Raw genomic sequence first — 23230 nt, 5'->3', positions numbered from 1 at the left:
GGCCACCCGTGCCCCCTTACCAGATCAGAAGCTGATTCGACTGACAATATAGAAGGACCTCTTGACCAGTTATCAGTAGAATCTTGATAATTGTTTCAATCAATCAATTTATTTCGGTACTTTTAGGTCTCAGGCCTTTGTGTACAAACATTATGGTAATTAATTATGATAATTGTTTCATGTGAACTTTAACCAAGGATGAGACAATGATCCATCACTCTGATCCAGAATCAAAACATTCAGAGCAAACAGGAAATATTTGCCCTCACCCCCACCAAAGAACCCACTTTCAAGTTGAAATTTGTTGAAAAATAACACAAGAAGGAAAGGGCAAAGCGTTTGGGTCGAAGGCTTCAGGACAAAGCACCAGTGCACACACTACAAATGGCAGTGGCTGCAGCTGAATTTTTATGACTTTGAATTACTTCCTCATGCTGTTTTCAAAATAATCTTGACAAACTTACCCCTGGCTCTGTGGAACTGGATTATCTAAAAATGAAAATAATAAATCATAAGCTCAGGTACAGTGTTTCATGGTGGTTAGCTTCTGAAATATGCAGTGACCTTCAATTTAAAAATCTCAAAACAATAGTTATCACAGTGTATAATTTCACTGTGTATAATTTCAAGAATATTATCTCTATTACATGATAGCCATAAATTCCTATTTTGGATCTGAACTTCAGGCATGTCACAGTTAGAGGCTATAGATCAGGGCCCCCATGCACAAAGCGATCTTAGCGCTAAGATGATTGTAACTCCCATTCTTTAACATAGGCTTACAATAGTTGTAGCTCTAAGATCACTTTGTGCAAGTGGGCCCAGCACTTGCCTCAATACTGCAACATGTTGGACTCTCTTCAGGCACTCACTAAGTACTAAATTGACTTATGAAGACATTTTTATCTGGCAGATATAAAAGCCCCATACACTTTCCCAAAATTGAATTTATCAATCGTACTGTCAGCCCATGACAGATGCTACACTACTAACAGCTTCGAAAAAACCAAATTTTTCTCCTAGCTATGGCTACAGCAGCCAGCATGTTTGAGCTACATGCTTTTGATAATTCCTCAATTATGTTTGTTTGTTTGTTTGTTGTTTAACGCTGCACTCAGCAATATTCCAGCTATATGACGGCGGTCTGTAAATAATCGAGTATGGACCAGACAATCCAGTGATTGACATCATGAGCATCGATCCATGCAATGTGGATCGATGACATGCATCAACCAAGTCAGGGAGCATGACCACCCGAGCCCGTTAGTCGCCTTTTACGACAAGCATAGTCGCCTTTCACGGCAAGCATGGGTTGCTGAAGACCTATTCTACCCCGGATCTTCACGTGTCTCCTCAATTATGCACGCACAAGACTGGAGCACTATATCCTTCAGGACCCTATCAGAGTTTATTGCCCAAAAACAATCATCACGGCCCACTCAAACACAGACAATATACTATTCCTGCTCTGACAAGAGTGTGGATTATCAGGACATTATGTCCCATCAGAGCTCTGAGGTATTATATCATATATTCGTTAACCAAAGTTTGCTGAAGAGGTACAGTGTAATTTATTTTTGCGCATAATATTCAAATTGTTTTTTCCAAAATACTGAATCTGCTAGAGGGGGCTGCGCATTAAACTTGGGTGTGCACTATACTCCAGTAAATACGGTAGTTGGAAACATCGTTCAAGCATGTCTCCACATGAAAGATAGGGTAAGTTAAAAATTATGAATTTATGGCTATGAGGTAGGATATATAGCTTACAGTCATATGAATCATGACATTTCAGAGCAAAAGAAACTTGAGAATGAGTGATTAAAGGGGAAGTGTACACGCAAAAAACACTTTCTTTCTTTTTCTAAACAAAACACATTTTTAGAATTAGTTAGTATCTGTGTTTGAAAATATACACTCATTTTTTTCACAGTGAAAGTAGGAAGCTCACAATAGTGTGAAAATGATATGCCGTTATGAGGCCTTCGTTTTTCGAGCTAAACAGGCCTGAGTTATCCCCCTTAGATTATGACGTAATTGGTGCCAATTCAACTGGGTCCCTGTCTATTCTGAACGCAAAAGATATCAAGTACAAGTTTTCTGTAAAACAACATGGCCTACGACACACTCCGGCGCAGTGGTGACTCAGCATAACACTATGCTGGCTGGCATCTGAGACGCTAGAATCACACACCTGTACCTACACCACGTGAAGCGGCTCTAACAAAGCATGATGACGTCATAATGTTTATCAATTGGCACCAATGACGTCATATTGCAAGGGGTATAAGCCATGGTGTTTTTGTTATGGAAATAGAACACTTGGTAAATGTGAAAAATTTAAATCGTTTTAATGCAAAACATATGTTAATTAATTGTGATATTTTTATATTTTTGTCTATGACACTTCTAGGTTAACACTTTTATTGTGGAAAAAGTACAAGAAAATTAGATTCATTTCCGTGTGAACTTGCCCTTTAAGTGAAAACGTAACAGGTGTACAGTGGTATAGTCCTCACCACTTGAAATAGAATCACAAAATATCACAATCATTAATCAACAATGATAGCTGCATGCATGCTAACTGAAAACATGCCATTCCACTGATAAGGAATATTATTTACAATAATGACAAAAATTGCAAAGTGCACATTTTAAGAAATGTTAAGGATCAACAGTCAGGTGTCTGCGAACGACTATATTTAGCAGCATGTGGAGTGAACGTATATTACAAGCAGGAACTGAAAGAAAAACACATGCAGATTTTAATTTCAATTGACCAGGATCATTGCTAAATATAACTGCTCACAATCACCTGACTGTCGATTCTCACCCGGATGGTAACCATGTGATCAAAACTCGATGATGATCTTTATCATGAAGAAAATTTACTTATAAAAGTGCACTTGTCAATTATTTTTATTGCTTTAAGTAAAATTCCTTATCGGCAGAACGGCATGTTTTCAATGTATTAGCACACAAGCAGCTATCATTGTTAATTAATCGTGATTTTCCGGTGGCGAGGACTATAACATATGTGCAAAGATGATCAGATGATCGTCGAAGGATAACACAATCAACAGCTACAAAATGGCTTAGAATCATAATATGTTACAACGTTTTTAATACAAATATTTTATTAACTAATGTCAAAATGTTTTTCATGATATTATTAATATGAGTCAAAAGCAGAAGAAACTTGATAATGAGTGATCAACATAAGCGTAAACTTACCAAAAACACCTGTGGTAGTTGCAGGGGTGGTCCCTACAGGGGTGGTCCCTACAGAGGTGGGACCTACAGGTACACATATGCCTAAGGCATTCTCAGCATGACCGTCAATGCAAACACACCTGCCTGAAGCAGGAAGTACAAGATATATACCATACATATCATATTCAACATGTTAAACACCCCAAGGGTGGACACTAAGGACTATCAACTACACTGCATTATAACTTGTTTCTGAATTCTTCTTCCACTACAGATGGGCCATCTCTGATTATCCAGACTAACATGTGTGTTTGGCTGCTTCTACTAATGCTGATTTTAAACACAATACCACTAGTATGACTAGACCAAGGAGGTAGTCCAAGAGGTGAGAGGAGGTGGAGGGGAATGGATGAGTGGAGGGGAATGGATGAGTGGTGGGGAATGGGTGAGTGGAGGGGGGGTGGGGGGTGGGGGGAGGGGGGGTGGGGGGGGGGGGGGGTTGGGGGTGAGTGGAGGGGGTGAGTGGAGGGGAATGGATGAGTGGGGGGATGGGTGAGTGGGGGGGGGAAATGGGTGAGTGGAGGGGAATGGGTGAGTGGGGGGAATGGGTGAGTGGGGGGAATGGGTGAGTGGGGGGGGGGGGGGGGGATGGGTGAGTGGGGGGGAATGGGTGAGTGAAGGGGAATGGGTGAGTGGAGGGGAATGGGTGAGTGGGGGGGAATGGGTGAGTGGAGGGGAATGGGTGAGTGGAGGTGAATGGGTGAGTGGTGAATTGGTGAGTGGAGGAGATGGGTCTGGGTATATGATTGAATGGTTGGTAAATTTCCAATCTTGACCAGTCAAGCCAGAGGTTGACATATATCACATTGTCACCACCCATTCCTCATTGTGGTTGTTTCTTACAAGCCAAGACCACCTCCGTGGTCTAGTGGTAGAGCGTCCACCTGGAGAGCGGAGGGTTCGTGGTTCGATCTCCGGCTGTGTCATACCAAAAGACGTTAAAAGGTGGTACTTGTTGTTATCCTGTCTGGCGCTTGGCATTAAGGGGCTAAAACAAGGACTGGTCAGCTCGGAGTATACTGTGTCTGAGTAGGATATTCATATTAAACTGTGACATGTTATCTCAGTGAGCTATCACTATAATCGGCATCAGTCCAGACTAGTACAAGCAGCCACACACACGTGCATCCACGTCGCTACATAAGTGCAATAACCTTGGACGCGATGTTAAACCCAATTTCACCTCACCTCACCTCTTACAAGCCAAAATCTTATTGTCTCCTGAATCACAACTAACCAACAAGTATTGTATTATATTATATTAACTGTGGAACTAATAAGCATATGTTGGAGATGAGCCGTATGTTGACATGTGCACATAATTTGTCATTCCTAACCAAAATTGCACAAGATATTTGGTGAAATGAATTTTTACAAGCTTACCGGTCTTTGTTAATGTACTGTTTGTAGGACATGGTTCATCTCTTTTACGGCAATTATCGGGGTGTTCTCCATAATACCCTCTTGTGGTGTCACAAACACACACTGCGCCCATGGTTGGATCTTCCAAATTTGGCACCCTTGCCTCTGAAATTTGAAAAGGATTTTCAGTCAAAATATACACAACTGGAAAATAGCTATTGACTACAAGTGTTAGTACAGACATTATAATTTCCATTTTTTTAAAAATCTTTGAAGAAAAACTGATACTGACTCACGTTGAAAACGCATACTTGTTTTTTTATATTTAGAAAAATAGCCGCAAATTTAGTTCTCAGTAATTATTCCACTTTTTTCTTTTATTGTTTTTTATTTTCATTTTATTATTAAAGAAGTATCTTAAAGTGAAAGCTGCTCCTCATTTTTGAAAAGTTTATGATACAGCATCCTAGCTCCACAGAATTTCTGCTGATTAACTGTCTTGAAAGCAATATCTTTTTCAATGCGAAAAAAGGCTTTTCGTGAAAAAGCTTCTTTTTTCTACGGTTTGGTATTTTGGAAAATGCATCTATGAAAGCAGAATTTTGCAATAAGAAATAGTCAGTCAAACACTTTATCTGTATTTATGTTCTCTTTAGCTCAAAAAAGTTACATTAAATTGTATATTTATATACATATCCTATCTCACACTATGCATTTCTTCCTTCTTCTTTCTATCCTTGTGTGGAAACATCCTAAAACAAAGTTTCCAGCCTCTAAAACTTCTCGCATCACCATAGTCACCACCCAAACAAATCAGTCATGCACTCCACCCCTATGCACCGTGACCCGAGCAGTTTGGTCACCTGACACCCATCAGGTAATATCACTCACCAGTGGCAGTGCACACAAGCACACTTAAAATGAACAAAAATGGTCTATATATCTATCAACCGTATTACAATGCCATAATTAATACACCTGGTTATTTTGTGAACCCTAACTGGTTCTTGGCATTTCACTCATTCCACATGTGCTAAACACAGGCGCTGACCACCTGGGTGAAAACCATGTGGGCTCGGAAACATTACACAAAAAGGTCAAACAACAATAAATCCTCTACATTTGCTCCACAATGAGTAATAGAAAATGACTACAGTGAGAGTGACACCAAATTTACCTGACAGGCCATGAGAAATTTCCTGGTGAACCCTATACCACTGTGTGTGACCTCCAGGCAAGCTTCTCTCAGACTGTTGTGAAAACAGCAGTTCAATATTTATATAGTGTCCAGGGGGGGTCAGTCCTAACAATCCGGAAACTTGCTGTGTTCGTTCAAACTGTCCACACACAAATTCACAAACACATCGCCGCCCCCATCGGGAAGAGACGTGTGCGGACGAAAGACCAAAAGTTGTCTAACAGCTACATGCCACACATATAATATTCGTTGTGTACTTTTACGTAGGACATCATTTCAAAATTGACTGTGAAGCTTTGAAGTAGGGAACCTATTCCACCACAACTTATTACCACTTCAGAAGGGGTCTCCAGGCAATTAGTTCTTCAAGACAAACCACCACTAAAGCTTTAAGACGTAAGGCTATCGTCCCTTGAGTGTTTGAAGTCTGAGGAGGCGTGGAAGATTGTCAAACATAACCAAAAGGAGACCGTGGCACGGGTGACCTCAGAGTTGGCTGCTGAAGACAAAGGATTGACAAGCCTCTCCCGAGATCAGCGGAGTGAAGATGAAAAGCCTGAAGGGAGATGCAGAGTGCTCTGACCAGGCATAACGCGATGTCTTCACGTTCCTCCAAGTTTAGGATTGAAGCCAGGAATGGGATGGTGACCAATCTGTCTAGTTGCCCAGACAGATTGGAGTCCTTCAGAAGACAAAGATGAACCTTGCCGTGATGTCGCCTCTCAAAACGAAGTCTGTTGATGTCTGGTGCATGTATCTTGCTGACCCTTGCAGCTGTTGTCAGGAAGATGTGTTCAAAATCCTTTTCGTCCAGTGGCTCAAAGTCTGCCAACATCAAGTGGTGGAGTATGACATTCAGGTCCCAGGTAGGTGGGCGAAATCTGGATGATTGGAACGAGGTGAAGGCATCTCATCGGATGAGGTGATGAGGACCTGGCCTGGAAACCGTAGATATTTTCATGCCAAGTCATGGAAGTGATGACCGAGTTTATACCCTCTAGATATTGAGCTAACGTGGAGCCCTTAAGCTTCCTGGTAGACCGGGGATGCTGAAGGTATTCAGGAACTTGTTGAGGTGAAGCAGTGGTAAACAAGGTGATGTCTTGGCAATGGCAATATTCCTCAAAGGCCTTCCATTTATGATCATATAGAGCCTTAGTGGAGGAAGGATGAGCTTCAGTGATGGTCTTAGCTACTCTTCTCAAATACCCCTTGGCCACTAGGGACTTCTGGAGATGAACTAGACGCATAGATGGAGGGTTTCCAGCGATGGGTGCATGCAGGCTGGAGTTAGGCTGAAACAGAAGTGGATGGTGATTTCCGCTTGTCAGGTAAACCAGAGTGGTGAACATCTGTGAGCTGGACAATAGGGCGAGAACAAAAGCAGACATAGCTGTGGCGTGGCTGCAATCTTTTGAAGTAACTGAGGTAGAAGGCTTGTAAGGGGAAAATGCGTAGCCGTTGAAATTCTCCCACGATATGGCTAGAGCATCGTTCTCCCAAGCTTTTCGATCTGGGCGTGCGATGACGAACCTGGGTAACTGAGCGTTGAACCGGGTGGCAAAGAGGTCGACATCTGGAAAAGGGAAAAAGCAGGAAATCCACTTGAAAATCATCGGATGTTGTCACCACTCTGTTGATCCGGACGAGATAAGGATTTTGCTATAATGTTGATGATCCTCGGAATGGGGCGTGCTCCCAGACAGCTGACCAACTGGAAGAATTCCATCCCCTAAGAGACAATCTTCCAAAAGACAGACAATAACATAGCATGTTATGCTGCAGTTACGTGATGAAATGAAGACTAAGAGACATGGGAAGCTGTCAGAGAAAAGGTGTTCCCTTCCATCAAGAAAATGTGACAATCCACAAATCAATCGTTGCCATGGTTGCAATCCACCAGTGTGGATTTGAACTCCTTCAGCACCCCGCTGTCCGTCAGACTTAACTCGATTCCTAAACATAAAGAACTATCTAGGAGGAAACCATTTTGACTCAAATGATGACATCATAGCACCTGTTGAGAACATTTTGGAAAGACAAGGACTTTTACAAATCTGTGCTGAAATCCCTCCAACATTATTGGCCAAAGTGCATCCATGTGGAAAGGGATTATGTTGAAAAAACCCAAACATTCTTTCCGTGTGAACAAGAATACACGCGTGCTAAAAATCAACTAAAGTTTTTGTTGAGTGAAAGAATACATTTTTTTCAAAGTCACTGCATAGAATAGCACCAGTTTTTATTTCAGTCTGGAGCAAATGTTAGGTACCGTTATGTTAGTAAAATACAAGTATTCAGTCAGGAAGATATTTGGGTACAAAAACCTTCAACCACATTTTCAAATAAATAACCTTACAACACAGATATGCATGAATGAACACACACGTTTGTTGTTTAATGCAGCACTCAGCAAGATTCCAGCAATGTGACAGCGATCTGTAAATAATCGAGTCTGGACAATCCAATGATTGACATCATGAACATCGAACCATTCAATTGGGATATGATGACACGCATCAACCAAGTCACCGAGTCTGACCACCTGATCACACCCGTAGACAGGACTGTCATACAAAGAGATTACCTGCTGAGAGGCTCTGTATCAAGGGAGAAGAATGTTTTTAAAAAAAAATCACTGAAGTTAGCCAGGGGTCTGGGCTACTTTACAATGTATCTATATATTGTAATGGCATTTATCATAAATTTGGCCCTGAAATCCATGGATCCGTCGAAAGTTCTCATCTTTGTGTATGTCCTAATATTATCAAATTTAAGATGTATTTTCACTCACAACAGAAACTGAGTAGGAATACAATGCTGGAGCTTGTAGAAGTCAACACAACCGTCTAACTCCCTTTATAATATTGCGCAAAATGATCGAGAAGCCCTATCTAAATATATTGTCATCATAAGGTAATAGTGCACATTTATCGCATCATGATACTAAGTTTATCTGATTGGTTTCCAGGGATTTACCTTGGTCTATCTATTTTAGAGGCCAAGGGACTCACAGTTATACTTTTTGGCGATCCAAGGCTTTAGCGGTATGCATGTGCACTCTTCTGTGCAGAGTTTGGTTTCTGGTGTTCATGTGCAAAATGGTCCACAAGCAGGTCAAGTGTCTGGGTTCTCACTCGGTTTCGATAAGTGATAAACCTCTTAACCCGTAGGCAATCATAGTGTGAGTAATCTAATTACTGTATATATGTGCTCTTGTCAAATCTGACTTCATAAATACCTGGGCCCACTTGCACAAAGCGATCTTAGCGCTAAGACTATCGTAAGCCTATGTTTAAGTATGGGAGTTACGATCATCTTAGCACTAAGCTTTGTGCGAGTGGGCCCTGGTGTATTATCATCATGTCTTCGGTAATCTATGTATAGACGCTCACGTCTCGACATTCCGTTTCACTTTCATTCTCAATATTGAATGGAGACATCTGAGTTACTGGCTGTTTTATTTGTTTCAGCCATTTACCCTATACAAGAGTCAGATACGTTAATACAACGCAAGTTTAGCTGCCTTGAGTATATTGTTCAGTGGGGCTCCTGACCCGTGGTTATCTAAACCACCAGATTCCCTCCAGGGGTGAGACGGAACATTGAAGAAGGTCCCCAACTGACAACCTCACCAGAAATGTCAGTTATATGTGACATGCAACCAAACGTTGTTAGGTTTGATTCAACAAGACTTGCAGTTTTAACTACAAACGTTCATTCTCAATTTGCATGCATGTACATGCAATATTTTGCATCTGGTAAAACCCTGTATTTCTATGTGATAATTCAATGTATTTACCAGGAGAGCATATTTTCTTGGAGCACTTGAAACCATCTGCCAGTGTTGTGTTGGCTATTGGTTGGTACTTCCCTGGCGGACATGTCCTGCATTCATAGGAGGTGCCATTGGTCTTCACCGCTTCTTCTCCTGTTGGAAACAATGGTTTCATATGATTCTCAAAAATGGGAAACTAAGATTTATGCACTTTTTGACATTTAACACAGATAAACATAATGGATAAGAATATGCATAGTTTGTTGTCTAACGCTGCTCTCAGCAATATTCCAGCTATATGACGGTGTTCTGTAAAGATTTGGGCCAGACAATCCAGTGTTTGATAAAATGAGCATCAATCCACGCAATTGGGATATGATGACATGCATCAAGTCAGAGAGTCTGACAACCCAATCCCATCAGTCGCCTTTTGCAACAAAGCATAGTCGTCTTTTACGGCAAGCATGGATCGCTGAAGACCTATTCTAATGGAAGAATATGTAAAAAAACAATAGAAACTACAACATATATAAATGATAGAGAGAACTGCATCCAATTGTTGTGGATGTTTGTAACTTTTATCAACTCATCTTGATATATTTGATCTCGGAAGACACTTGGGAGAGATTGTCTAAGTGTCTTGAGTGAAAATACACAGAAGGCTGGGACAAGTCCAAATTTACTACCCAGGTACCCGACCCCCTATTTTTCGACCCTACCGGTACTGTAGGTCTTATGTGTTAGGTACAAAAAGTCAAATTAGGATTTGTTTTACCTGAGCCCTGGCGACAAGTATTTAGATACACATATAAAACGATCTGATCATTCATACACTGAAGTTGAATGACACTTTATCTGTACTCAAACATATCTAAGTCAAGAGGAATGTGTGCATAGACAGAAAAAAATGTGAATAAGGGAGATTTGTGTAACCATGGAGTTTTTGTCATCAATTATAAACCTCCGGTGACGTCATCCTATTGTTCTCCAGTCGGTTTAAATCTCATATCCTCACTGGATCCCGACATGTCCCTGGGATTTTATATAACATCCCAAGGATCTTATAGGATATTCAAGTCATATTTGCTATATAATGTGTTATAATATCCCAGGGATTTTATATAATGTCCTGGGTATTTTATTAATATAATGTCTGTTCAGATTGTAACATGTAATGAAATGTAAAATCAAATGACAAATGTTTTCTTTATATTGCCCAAGGATCGAACTCGCAACCTTCATATCTGTAGCCCAGTGAGTGTACCACAAGGCTACAGAGTTGTTGATAAGCCGCACTGCTTTTTAGAATGTCCTTTTCAAGATCCGTACGCCAACAACAGATATTTTACGCGAGTTTCCTAAGGTTCATGGAAAGTATGTTCGAAACATAAAAATGTTGATAAATGTTGTTTTAAGTTTCTTTTTTCGGTTTATAAGTAAGATAAAACACTTCCCCTCGGGTTGTTATGACATTTGAAACCCTTTCCCTCAGGATGCGGGTTTTAAATATCATAACAACCCTTGGGCATGTTTTATCATATACACAAAATATCACGCAACTAACCTCGGGTCAATGAAGTCATGAGAGACCCGAGTTTCCCATCCGAGCTCTAATAGTGATGTCATTTGATTGTGATGTCATGGTAACCAATGAGCATTGTGCTGCAATTTCATTGTTGCAATATCACCTATGAGGGACACAAACTCTGCACATAAAGAAGGAGATGAAAAGGGATTTAGTGTTCTTAGCATTCTGATGACTCAAGATTATTGCATCAATATGGTGACATGCATGTGTGTCTGCTTCAAATGTCCGGACGATTGCCAGACTTATAGTTTTGTTTTGTTTATTGCTTAACTCCGCATCCAGCAATATTCCAGGTATATGACGGTGGTCTGTAAATAATCAAGTCTGGACCAGACAATCCAGTGATTAATATCATGAGCATCGATCCACGCAATTGGGATCGATGACATGCATCAACCAAGTCAGCGAGCCTGACCACCTGATCCCGTTAGTCGCCTCTTCCGACAAGCATAGTCGCCTTTTACGGCAAACATGGGTTGCTGAAGACCTATTCTACCCCGGATTCCAGACTTATAGAGTTGGCCCACTGAGATACCATGCCACAGTTTAGCATGGATGCCACACTCAGACATACTAATTACTGGCTGACCAGTCCTTGTTTTAACTTCTTAATGCCAACAGATTGTCTCTGATGCCAAGCACCAGGCAGGGTAACAACAAGTACCATATTTTAATGTGTTTTGGTATGATAGGACTGGCGATCTAACCACCAACCTTCCACTGTCCAAGGCAAACGCTTTATCAACCAGCATTCATAACAAACATTAGTAGGTGTTCTGTTTTGAAATATTGAAGGAACAGAAAATTAACGAACAGTTATTGCAGATTATTTTGAGTTGGAAACTCTGATAAAGTTTGCAGAATATTGCCTGAGGTAAAAAAAAATGTGTCAAGACACTTTGCAATCCAATACTTCAGTGACAAAAACACACTCCCAGATCTCATCTGTTGTTATGGTAACAGTATAGTGATTTCTGACTTTACATACCAGCATTGCAAACCAAAGCCAGACAGGGACATGCAAATGTCTGCAATGAAATGAACACAAACAAATAAATAAAATAATAATGCATGTTAAAATGAAAAATGAAGCATACAACATGTACAAGGTTGGCTGGTTGGTTGTTTCTTGTTTAACGCCGCACTTGGCAATATTCCAGCAATATGACGGCAGTCTGTAAATAATTGAGTCTGGACCAGGCAATCCAGTGATAAACATAATGAGCATCCATCCACGCAATTGAGATACGATGACATGTATCAACACAAGGACAATACATAAGTATTAATATACTACTCAACACAAAAAACTTCACTTATATTATTCTTAAATAATCATTGTTTTGTCAAGATTATCACCAGTACAGTCACATTACACAACATATATAAATTGTGCATTATAAATCATCTTTATCATGATCAATGAGCCATGTTCTTAGAAATAATATTCGATGGAAAAATGGAAAAATATGTCCTATGAATACATCTCTGAAAGCTCACCAGCAACATCATCACACCTGACAGCAGCTTTATAGATGGTACTCCCATATTGTAATGATAATAGGGTGGCTGAAATGAAAGAAAAGATGATGGTTTGATGGCCACAAACATTTTGCCTGGAGACTATTTCAGTGACAAAATACATACATACAATATCAATATACAGTATTTGGAGTAAAAATGTGTATATATATGCACTCTAATTTTGAGGAAAGCTGACATATTTTTTTTACTTTAGTCAATAAAACTTCTCAATAACAGAAGTATGACCAAATAACAAGCACTGTTTTGGCTCTATAATGGCATCCGCTCATCCTCAGTTCCCACTTGCACAGGGGACATATAAAGTTTTATAATAGCTGTTTTATTAGTTGTTTTACTGTAAAATTTGCAGATGACACTGCACTTGTAGGTCTGAAATTTCTGATTCCTGATTTGTTTGTTTGCCGCACTCAGCAATATTCCACCTATATGACAGTGATCTGCAAGTAACTGATTCTGGACCAGACAATACAGTGGGCATCAATCCATGCAATCCAGCATAGTCGCCTTTTACAACAAGCATGGGTTGCTGAAGACCTATTCTACCCCGGATCTTCGCAGGTCCTGAAATTTCTAATACCGTATTCAACGTAATAAGCGCCCAGGGCACTCTCAAAATTAGAAATAGGGAGCTCTTATTAGAATATTATTTTGGTGAAAAACAACAGAGTTTAAAGATAAATTTTGTGGTTTATGCTGACAGCCTGAAATGTTTATATATATACGACATATATATTTTTCCAGAATTTAATTGCCTATAATTAAGGGTGCATATAACACACGAGTGCATATTATACGCGAATAAATAAGTCTTGTGTACATTGATCAATCCGAAGGGGTGCTAATATGGGATTGTACACTAGCCTAGTCAATATATTAGCAACTATTGCCGTGGGCGCTTATTACGTCGAATACGGTAGGTGTAAAGGCGGGATATTTTGCCCAAGTTCCTTACAACAGTTACCAAAATATCCGGCCAATTTACTAATTTTAGAATAGGGTTTGGGGTTCACGGCACTGGTCTCAGGGGTCCCATAGCAACAGCTCTTAGCCAATAGCCTGGGACTATGGGGTCACATGACAGGGGCCAGTGCTCCCGTGTGACCTCAAAACTTTTTAACCGCCTCTTTCTGCCTGCACTGCCTGGACACCAACATCGCCAGCTAGCCCTGCTCATTTTGTTTTAGGTAAGAGCACCAGTTTCTCTGTACGGCATCTATAGGTCTATTGTAGGCAATTATTGTATGGTCCAGTGCATAGTTATAACATTTTACAGGATTAAGAATCATGTGCTGCATTTATTTTCATAAAGTCAAGCAAAATTCAAAACAAGTGTTTGGCCATTGTCCAAGTCATTCTTGCTGTGCCAAACTGGCAAACGTCGCTCATCTGTGACTGTCCAAAGGTGCACTCAATGGCAACAATGAATGACATTTATTTGTTGCACTATTTTCTCGTTTGAAAATAGCTGTAGTAAAATACCTTTTGTGTTTGGAAGTAATTTTGCTAATTGGATCGGCCAGTCAAAATTGAAACTAGCTCTTTGCTAAATTCAAAGTTCCATTTATTCCAAATTCTTTCGTCTGATAAATGCACTTGTTGCTGACAACAACAGAACTCTGTTGCAAGTTTATTTTAAAGTAACAAGTGGCTGACCCCTCACTGACAGCTCTTGACCTGTGCGCTGGGCAGCACACATTATCTTCGGCTATCCTCGGCACTCTCCGGCTCTCTTCCGGTGGCATCACAAAATGGCCGCACCGGATGTAAACAAGGCATGGCTCCGTCGTCTGCTTTATGTTTACCTTAACACAGTTTGGCCTACCATACATTAATGTCATCCTATCCTAATGTCTGCGAAGTAATGGTAACACATACCAGTTCACATATATGGCATAATAATCAGGCAATTTAAGGTTAGTGTACATTCCTGCAGATGATAATTTTCTTGTCCTCTTGGCGTCTGGCGTTACGCAATCCCATATGATGACAGCTGGCTTAGCAGTAACCAACTTCTAAATATGGAAATACCCTGTTTATTAAATACCAATCCTGTTCTATTAAATATGTAATATTTCTACATTGTCGGATTGGTGTTATAAAGTATATTTCACAGCGTTTTCCCACTTGATGTGATAGTGAAGTCACCTTGTATTCAATAATAATATAATGTATTATATTATATGGCCAACAATTTGCCTGCAATCTGAGAAATATGTATTATGTAATATCCATTTACTACATTCATTTTTAATACATTTGCTTAAATTCGGCATTCATTCTGGGTAGCCTCACGTGGCTTACCTACTGGGTGTATTGTCATACTGTTGGAGCTAGCCCCATATGGACTGGTATGATCATCCAACAGGCAGTCATACCCCACTCCTCTTAGCCACAATTCTAGTACAGGCCAGGAGTCCTTTCGTGGTTATTAGGCTTACGTGTTTCAACCGGTTATTTATACATGCCTATCCTATTCCAAATGCGCTGGGATAAATATTCCCTCACTTTGGGTTTAAATGTATGTTTTCAAAATCTCTATTGGCCGCTGTTAAAGTGACTTCACCTCACGTCTGGTGGGATCTTATATGTATCCTATATGGTAGAAAGGATGTGATGATTATATTGGGGGATTATTAGTTAATGTCATTTCCGTAAACAATCATTGTCGTTGTGCATTTATTTATGCACATATGCCTTTTTGTATCAATAATGCGTTTGCATAGTCCTTAACATTGTCATTTTCTCTTATAAGTATTATCATCACATCCTGAATATCAGTTGGATTATTGATGATTCTTTTAATATATTTCATAAGCTCTTTCTGCCTGCACTGCCTGGACACCAACATCACCAGCTAGCCCTGCTCATTTTGTTTTAGGTGTTTTCCAGTCTGTGCGGCCAGGACTTGCACCCTGTAACTTCCTTACTTTATAATACTGTAGTGATTTTACTTCCGCGAACAATATGGTGATTAACTGCCCTGATGGTTTCGCCAATTAATAGTCTGATCGTCCGGCACGATCTGCGTAGTGTTATTCTAAAATGCGGTCCGCGACTGTTAGCTCAGAACTAGGGATTTTACCTTTCTCGAAGCTTCGTTGCAGACGATCCCTTTTCCGGCAGCGCTCGGCCACGTGCACCTCGGCCTCGGCTGCCCGAACACTTCCGAGGGAAACCGAATGTCTCCGACGGAAGTAGAGATCGTCTCACACAACACTCCTCCCTGTTTTCTAAGCTCGGGTACATCCGAGGACGTCCGTCATTGCTGAAGGTCCTCCCCCATCTTTTCTGCTCAGGCACATCCGGAGACGTCCGTCATTGCTGGAGGAACACCTTATTTTTTAGCCGCTCTGGCACATCCGAAGACGTCCGTCATCGCTGGGAGGGATGCTTTAATATTGCTGGAAACCCTACTCCACACATTCAATCATGCGAGGCGTTAAGGGTTTGTACCCATGAATGGACACGGGTACTTGATTTACTGTGTCAATATGGAGTTTCTATATTCTTGCAACCTTACTCCACACATTCAATCATGCGAGGTGTTAAGGGTCTGTAGGTTTAATGGTATCCCCACAGCCTATGGCATCAGATAATTTAAGATGCAAAATACCCATGAATAGACACGGGTACTTGATTCACTGTGTCTTGTATTTCCTTGTACGTAGTTTTTAAATCCTTGCAGCCCTACTCCACACATTCAATCAGGCGAGGTGTTGAGGGTTTGTACCCCACAATTAGCATCGGATAATTAAGATGCAAAATACCCATGAATGGACACGGGTACTTGATGGGGTGAGTTGTGTTTATCGTGGCTGTACCACTTTCCTGACCCCCAGGAGTAACCCGGGTGTCCTTCTAGTCACTTACTAGAAGTGGTACAGGGCTTGGCTGTTGGCTGTGGTGGTGGCGAGAACCGATTCCACTGTTGTCCCACGGATCCTTGATACCAAGTAGGCCACCTCGCCTATATCATTGGGGGTGCTGATCCTGTTATTTCTCGGAGACAGGTAGGGTGCATCTGTCTCTAGGAGTAGCCTATCTTCTGGTACCCTCCTTACAGCTCTCTTTTGTTGAGATGTGAATCTCGCCACCATTCCAGAAAATCCAAAGTAGGCCCTGGGGAATTTGACCAACCAGGCCTCTAGAACCTGGTAATCTCCCCCAAAGCAATGGACATGAATGGCCATGACTGATACACTATCTGCTTTGGATTCCTGGCAGTGCCTATCTAGGATGCCTATAGCAAGGCAATGGGCCACAGCACCAAAATTCTTCTTTTCGTCCATTGCGTTGCCACGGCAATGGACTACCACCGGTAGGCCTGATGGCTTGAGTTTAAGCAGGCTTTGGAACACCTCCCTCTGTCGCACCCAGGAGGCTGGAGGGGTGGACTGGTCGATACCGATCTCCCCTAGGGCGACGACTTGAGGCTGTTTCAGGAGGTGGCAGATCTTCTCCTTGATAGCCTGGTTAAATTGGTCTGCCTTCTTAGGATGCAGACCAATAGCGTGGTGGATCCTTGTGTCCTGGCCTGTGACCTTTGGATATGTGCCCGGGTCACAATGTACGGACACCACACTAACCAACTGAAATGGTCGATCTGGATGTTGCTGGGGTCCTGGCTTTAGGGTGTCCTCCAAAGACCTACTTTCTAGGTACTTGCCAAACTGTCTAAGTTGGAGACGATCCAGATGACAATGAGAGTCAATGGCTTGAGGTGAGATGGGACCCGCAAGGGACTGACCATCAAACTCTGAGGCACCCTCATCCAAGACGAGGACGTCCAAAACCTGCTCCATATAACAGGGTGTCCTGGTTACTGAATGGGGTGGTAGTAACGTACGCCGGGGTATCATGATGCGACATACATTAACTGGTTTACCTGACTCCCTTAAAACCATGTCCACTGTTGTTCCATTTATGGTTAGGATATGATTTTTCATGTCAATTTCGGCACTATTTTTCAGCAAGAAGTCAAAGCCCAGGATTATATCATCTCCTATTGGAGCCACATATACAGGCATTTGGAAATGCTTGTCTTGGACCTGCAATGTGACTGGTTTGGTGAGAAAACCCTGCATCTTCAATTCTTGTCCAGCAGTGCGTAAGGTGACATCATGGTTCTTCACTGGTTTATGTTGAAGCTTCTTGAAAAGCTTCACCTCTGCTGCAGTATCAATTATTGCCTTTGTGCCCTGGACCAATAGCGGGATGGTAAAAACTGTTCCATGATGCACTGCATTGATGGTAACTTCAGGGCATAGACATTTGAAGATGTCACTACTCACAGCAGTTTGTGGTCTGCTAGGACCATTGCCGTGAGCAGTGACTTCCTCGTGGGCACCTTTAAAGGAATTTGAGAGACCTAGCTGTGGCGCCCTGATTGCAGTTTCCAGCTGGCCTTCACTCCAGTGTGGGGTAGGACTTAGGCCTTTCGACCCACCCCGTTGGAGTTTAACTCCTTCTCCCCGGAACTCTGTTCCTCTCGAAATGTTACCCTTTTGTCTTTAAACGGGCTTCTCTGAGGACAATTTATCTTAAAGTGTCCCACTTGGCCACACTGGTAACATTTGTTGCTGCGACCAGGTGATGTTGCGGGACTAGGGGAACGAGAACGCCTATTGCTAAACCTTCCCATTACTTTGAATAGCATGGTTTCCATCTTGTCGAACCTTGCCTCCAGCTGGTCCATTTTCTTTTCCAGGGTTGGGGTTCTGGAATTGCTTACTGGTGACCTTGATACAGCCCTGACTTGAAAATCTCCACCCTCTTCTCGATCAGATGCCAGGTATCTTATCTGTCTCGGCTTACCATAGATGGCCTGATGGGTGTGCTGGAATGTGCGCACAGCATCCATTGCTTTCTCAAGAGAAAAGGGATGTAGGTTGGCTGCATACTGACCTGCCTCCTTCTGCTCACATCCAAGACAGAACCTCATGATGACTTGTCGCTCAACATAGTCTTCTGGCAATCTGTCAAATGCAATTGTTGCTGTTGACATGAGCCGTTCCGACCATTTCTCGAGGGACTCATCAGGTTGTTGGCGCATGGTGTTGAATTTCACCTGCGCTGTTTCTGGAAGTTCTTGGCGATCATACCACCGTTGAAACTTCTTAACGAGATCCTCAAATGGGATATCGGGATCTCGCTCAATGCAAGAAGCGAAGTATTCACTTGCTTCGTCCTTCATGCAGAAGCATAACTGGTCCCGTTACTCCTCAGAATTCCAGTTCTCTCGTTTGGCATAAGTCCTAAACTTTAAATAAAAAGCCGACCAACGACTCTTTCCATCAAAGACCAGGGCCCTAGGTACCTTGATTGCCGGGCTGTGTCTGTCCTGACTTGCATAGCTCTGCCTTGGTTGATGCTGTCTGGCCCTTCCTGGGTTAGGAAACCTGTATTCGTCATCATCAACATGATCAAGCGCTGGCTCTATGCAAATCTCTGGTTCTCTGTTACTTGGGCGACCAGGCTCGGTAATAATCTGAGTGCGTCGTCTGACATCCCCTGCCCCATACTCTCGGTCACTGAGAAATTGCCCAGGATGTATATCTCTTCCTGGTTGGTTTTCGACCCTTCCTGACTGGGGAATTGTTTGAACATGTGTGGCCTGATATTTGTCAATGACAGAAATTAAATGATTTTGCTGTCTTGATCGGTCATCTTGAATCCGAGATGCTGTTGCCTGTGCTGGCACGTTGGGTCGAACCCCACCATGGATATTCTGGTCTGGGGTTTGGACTCGGCTGCTTACCGGTACCTGTTGTGTCCGCTCTTGGCGTTCTGCCAATAATGACTGAATTAATGCATCTCTTTGACGCAACTCTTCCTCATATCGGAGTGCTGCGACTTGAGCAAACGCTGGCGGTGAGTATGGTGAGTACTGGTAAGGCGAGTACTGTGCCAGGATGTGCGGATATGTGTTGGGCATGCTGGTTGCAAGAGTGCTCGCAACTAGTGGTGGTATATGATCGGGTGTTGCAAGAGTGCTCGCAACTAGTGGTGGTATATGATCGGGTGTTGCAAGAGTGCTCGCAACACTGCCAACAGGTGGTGGTATATGAGTGGGTGTTGCAAGAGTGCTCGCAACACCGCCAGCAGGTGGTGGTTGATGTACTGGGGTCATTAAACCCCCTAAACCCCCATACCCTGATGACATACCGACCGCAGAATTTGGCCCCATGTTGGCTGAACTTGATATACCTGGTTGTAGAAGGCTTTGAGCCAGAGGCTGGCTATCCATTGTAGGGCTTCCAATTTCAGGGCTTCCAGGTGCAGAGAAATCAAAATAGTCAGCCAAGGAGGTGACTTTATGAATTTTTAAATTTAGAAATTCCTCCTTGGTGATTTCCCCATTATTCTCAATGTGTGCCATTGTTAATTTTGCTGTGGAACGGCCGATGCCAGGCACTGTGACCAAATCTTGAATTTCACAAAAGTTAATGTAAATTTTGTCTTCTGCCATGGTTTGATTTAATTTTGAAGTCCTAATTCACTTTATGAACAAGATGTTTTTATCAAAATCTATCGCAACACACAGCAGGTGTGGGATCCAAACTTCAAATTGTTGAGCAATATTGTATTTTGCAAAAATTATCGCAAAACTCAGCGAGTGTGTGATCCCAATCTCGACAATATTGACGATTCCTGTGTTGTCTTGTCACCACAGAATATTCAACAGATTTCAATTTTATTATACGATTAATCCACGATGAATAGGTATCACGGTGGACCAAAAGTGGTAATAAATCAATCTCACACAAAAATTTCGTTCAGAAAATACATATACATACAAACAATCGCTCGTATGCAAAGTATCACGGACGAGGTTAAAGGTCACGAGGTCAGAGGTTTTGTGGCGAAACCGCATTATCGGTGGTTCGAGAAGGGAGCTAACTCCGTTTGCCTAATCGAATGTTCGAGGTGGGCCCACATTCGAAACTAAACGCACTTGTTGTTGAGAATATATACTACGTAAACAAACCCGCATAACGAACTCATAATTTGTCTATTTAAAATATAATTGGATTAAAATGTACAAATAAGATGGCAATACAGCAGAACTCACTTCTACGAACATCGCCAAACTAGGTCGTGGGGTTATTAATATTCATGAGTTATTCCTTTTATGGAACAAGTTCTCGGAAACGTCTGAGGCTTGTATCATGTCCGAGATCAATTCAAGTGTAGACATATGTTCAGGCTTATATCGCCACCAATACTTATGATTAGATTGATGTGTTATACTGGAAAAGGTAGAATGAGTGGTATTGCCTCTGTAATTTTAATTTGAAGTAGATTTATGTTTCTTGCTTGGTAGCTATTTTTGTAAAACTAGTGTGGTCAGCTATGACGCAGTTATTCAAACTTCAAAGACTTTTGTGCCTTTTATGGAATTAATGTCACACGAAATGATTTATAAAGATATTTCCCATCAATATTACAAAATATGAATAATATAAAATGTCACATAATGACAAACGTGAACCCAATAGCCTAAATGACTTCGTCAACCTTAAGAAACCCAGCGATTTAAAAATGTGGGCCCACCTGTTTCGATCACTATAAGACGGGAACAATGTGGGCCCACATTTTAGAAAATGGTTATAAGTAAGCAAAGCTAATGAAGCTAGCGATTTTTTTAATGTGGTCCCTCCTTTTGCAATCACTATGACGGAAGAACGTCTACCCACTAGGCGATATACAAATGTGGGCCCACTTGTTTCGATCACCATATATGACGGGAACAATGTGGGCCCACATTTGAGAAAATGATTATCAATATTTAAGTAGAATTTCGCGATTAATAAATGTGGTCCCTCCTGTTGCAATCAATATGACGGAAGAACGTCTGCCAACATTTAGGGATTGATTATCAGAACTAACGAAACAACCTAACGAAGCTAGGCGAAATACAAATGTGGGCCCACTTGTTTCGATCACCATAGATGACGGGAAAAATGTGGGCCCACATTTTGGAAAATGGTTATCACCACTAAACCAATCTTAGAAGATGTACTGATGGAAACATAAATATATAATGCATTCAAACATTTAATTACCTTACGTTTTAATAAGCTGGGCATTTAATAGCTGGACCAACAACGTGCAGCGTGGGTGACGCCATTTCTCGCAAATACGAAAACAACGGAGATAGCTCCCGTTTGAAATTAGAGTGACCTCCCTTTCCCAATATGAACCACTGATAATGCGGTTTCGCCGGTTTTGTTGACGCTCGCAACAGACTGTCAAAATTTCTCAAAATCTGCCAAACACGTTAATTCGCGTGGCACATGAATGAAAAATGTTTGAGACATACATATAATAACATATAGCATCAATAATTACAATATTTGCCGTACAAAAAATGGAAAATATCTTCCAATCGTACGACAAAATTTTCACTTCAGATCGGCAACGGTCAAAACAATCAAAATGGCGGCCCGTTCAAAAGCAGAAATCGTATTTTTGTTCGCAGCGCCACTGTAGTGATTTTACTTCCGCGAACAATATGGTGATTAACTGCCCTGATGGTTTCGCCAATTAATAGTGTGATCGTCCGGCACGATCTGCGCAGTGTTATTCTAAAATGCGGTCCGCGACTGTTAGCTCAGAACTAGGGATTTTACCTTTCTCGAAGCTTCGTTGCAGACGATCCCTTTTCCGGCAGCGCTCGGCCACGTGCACCTCGGCCTCGGCTGCCCGAACACTTCCGAGGGAAACCGAATGTCTCCGACGGAAGTAGAGATCGTCTCACACAACAATACAATATTATTACTGTCTTTTTGTGTTGTGTCATCTTTGACTGGAGTATTTCGCGCAGTAAGCACACTTGCCCATCCCTTTTCCGTGAGACGAAATCGTTACACAACTGTAGTGATTTCACAGGTCTTACATAGGTCTGAAGATAGTTATCTGTTTTTAAAAGTCAAGAAAGCAAAGTAAATGGTCATAGATTTTAGGAAAGATAACTCATATTTTAATCCAACTGTTATTGATAATGAGGTAATAGAAGTTGTAGACAAGCATAGATACCTGGGCACCATCACTGCCCACCCGTCAGAGACTGCCGTGTTAATGGCCTCTAACCTGCATGAGTGTAGTATTCTCAATATACTTTACTTGACACGCAGACTCCAAGAAAAGAGAATTCAAAATGTCACTTTCAGATTATTTGTTTGTAAACCATCATGGATAGGAATAAGAAAAACTTACGACATGTGTGAGCCTCAGTGAGGTTATCTTGGATTTACGGCAATCTTACGATATCTAGGCCTAAGTAAGATCCAAATTGTGTTCAGACTACTCTAAGGAAAAGAACAGCTCTGAAATGATTCTCTGAGTCAGTAAATAACGCTTGACAAGACAAGTATTACAATTACATTTGTATCAACGAACAAATAATTGAAATATACCATACCGAGCAATCGAATGTTCGGGCTCGAGCTTCCATTCACAACCACACACCGTTGCAGAGGTAGTA

At 41.6% G+C, this 23230-nt stretch overlaps 1 protein-coding gene across 1 annotated transcript; it reads right to left on the bottom strand.

Moving 5' to 3' along the window:
- Window positions 1-23230, bottom strand: LOC124129160. Its single transcript, XM_048394194.1, has 7 exons — window positions 23168-23230; window positions 12700-12768; window positions 12188-12227; window positions 9636-9764; window positions 4657-4800; window positions 3235-3357; window positions 1-489 (listed from the first exon to the last, which is right to left on the bottom strand). Exons 1-7 carry the CDS (start codon window positions 23198-23200, stop codon window positions 461-463), a joined length of 567 nt encoding a protein of 188 aa, XP_048250151.1. The 5' UTR covers window positions 23201-23230; the 3' UTR covers window positions 1-460.

Source organism: Haliotis rufescens, unplaced genomic scaffold, assembly GCF_023055435.1.
Source record: "Haliotis rufescens isolate VD_foot unplaced genomic scaffold, xgHalRufe1.0.p SCAF_13, whole genome shotgun sequence".
NCBI classification, from domain to species: Eukaryota; Metazoa; Mollusca; class Gastropoda; order Lepetellida; family Haliotidae; genus Haliotis; species Haliotis rufescens.
The sequence above is the reverse complement of the archived record's forward strand: the minus strand, read 5'-3'. Positions and strand labels throughout refer to the sequence as shown.

Bases quoted from the DNA above. Each gene is read 5' to 3' on its own strand.
- LOC124129160 (XM_048394194.1), bottom strand. From the start codon at position 23,200: ATGGAAGCTCGAGCCCGAACATTCGATTGCTCG. The intron at 12,769-23,167 runs GTATGGTATATT...CTTTCATTTCAG, and splicing joins CCCGAACATTCGATTGCTCG to CCACCCTATTATCATTACAA. The intron at 12,228-12,699 runs GTGAGCTTTCAG...ATTTCATTGCAG, and splicing joins CAGGTGTGATGATGTTGCTG to ACATTTGCATGTCCCTGTCT.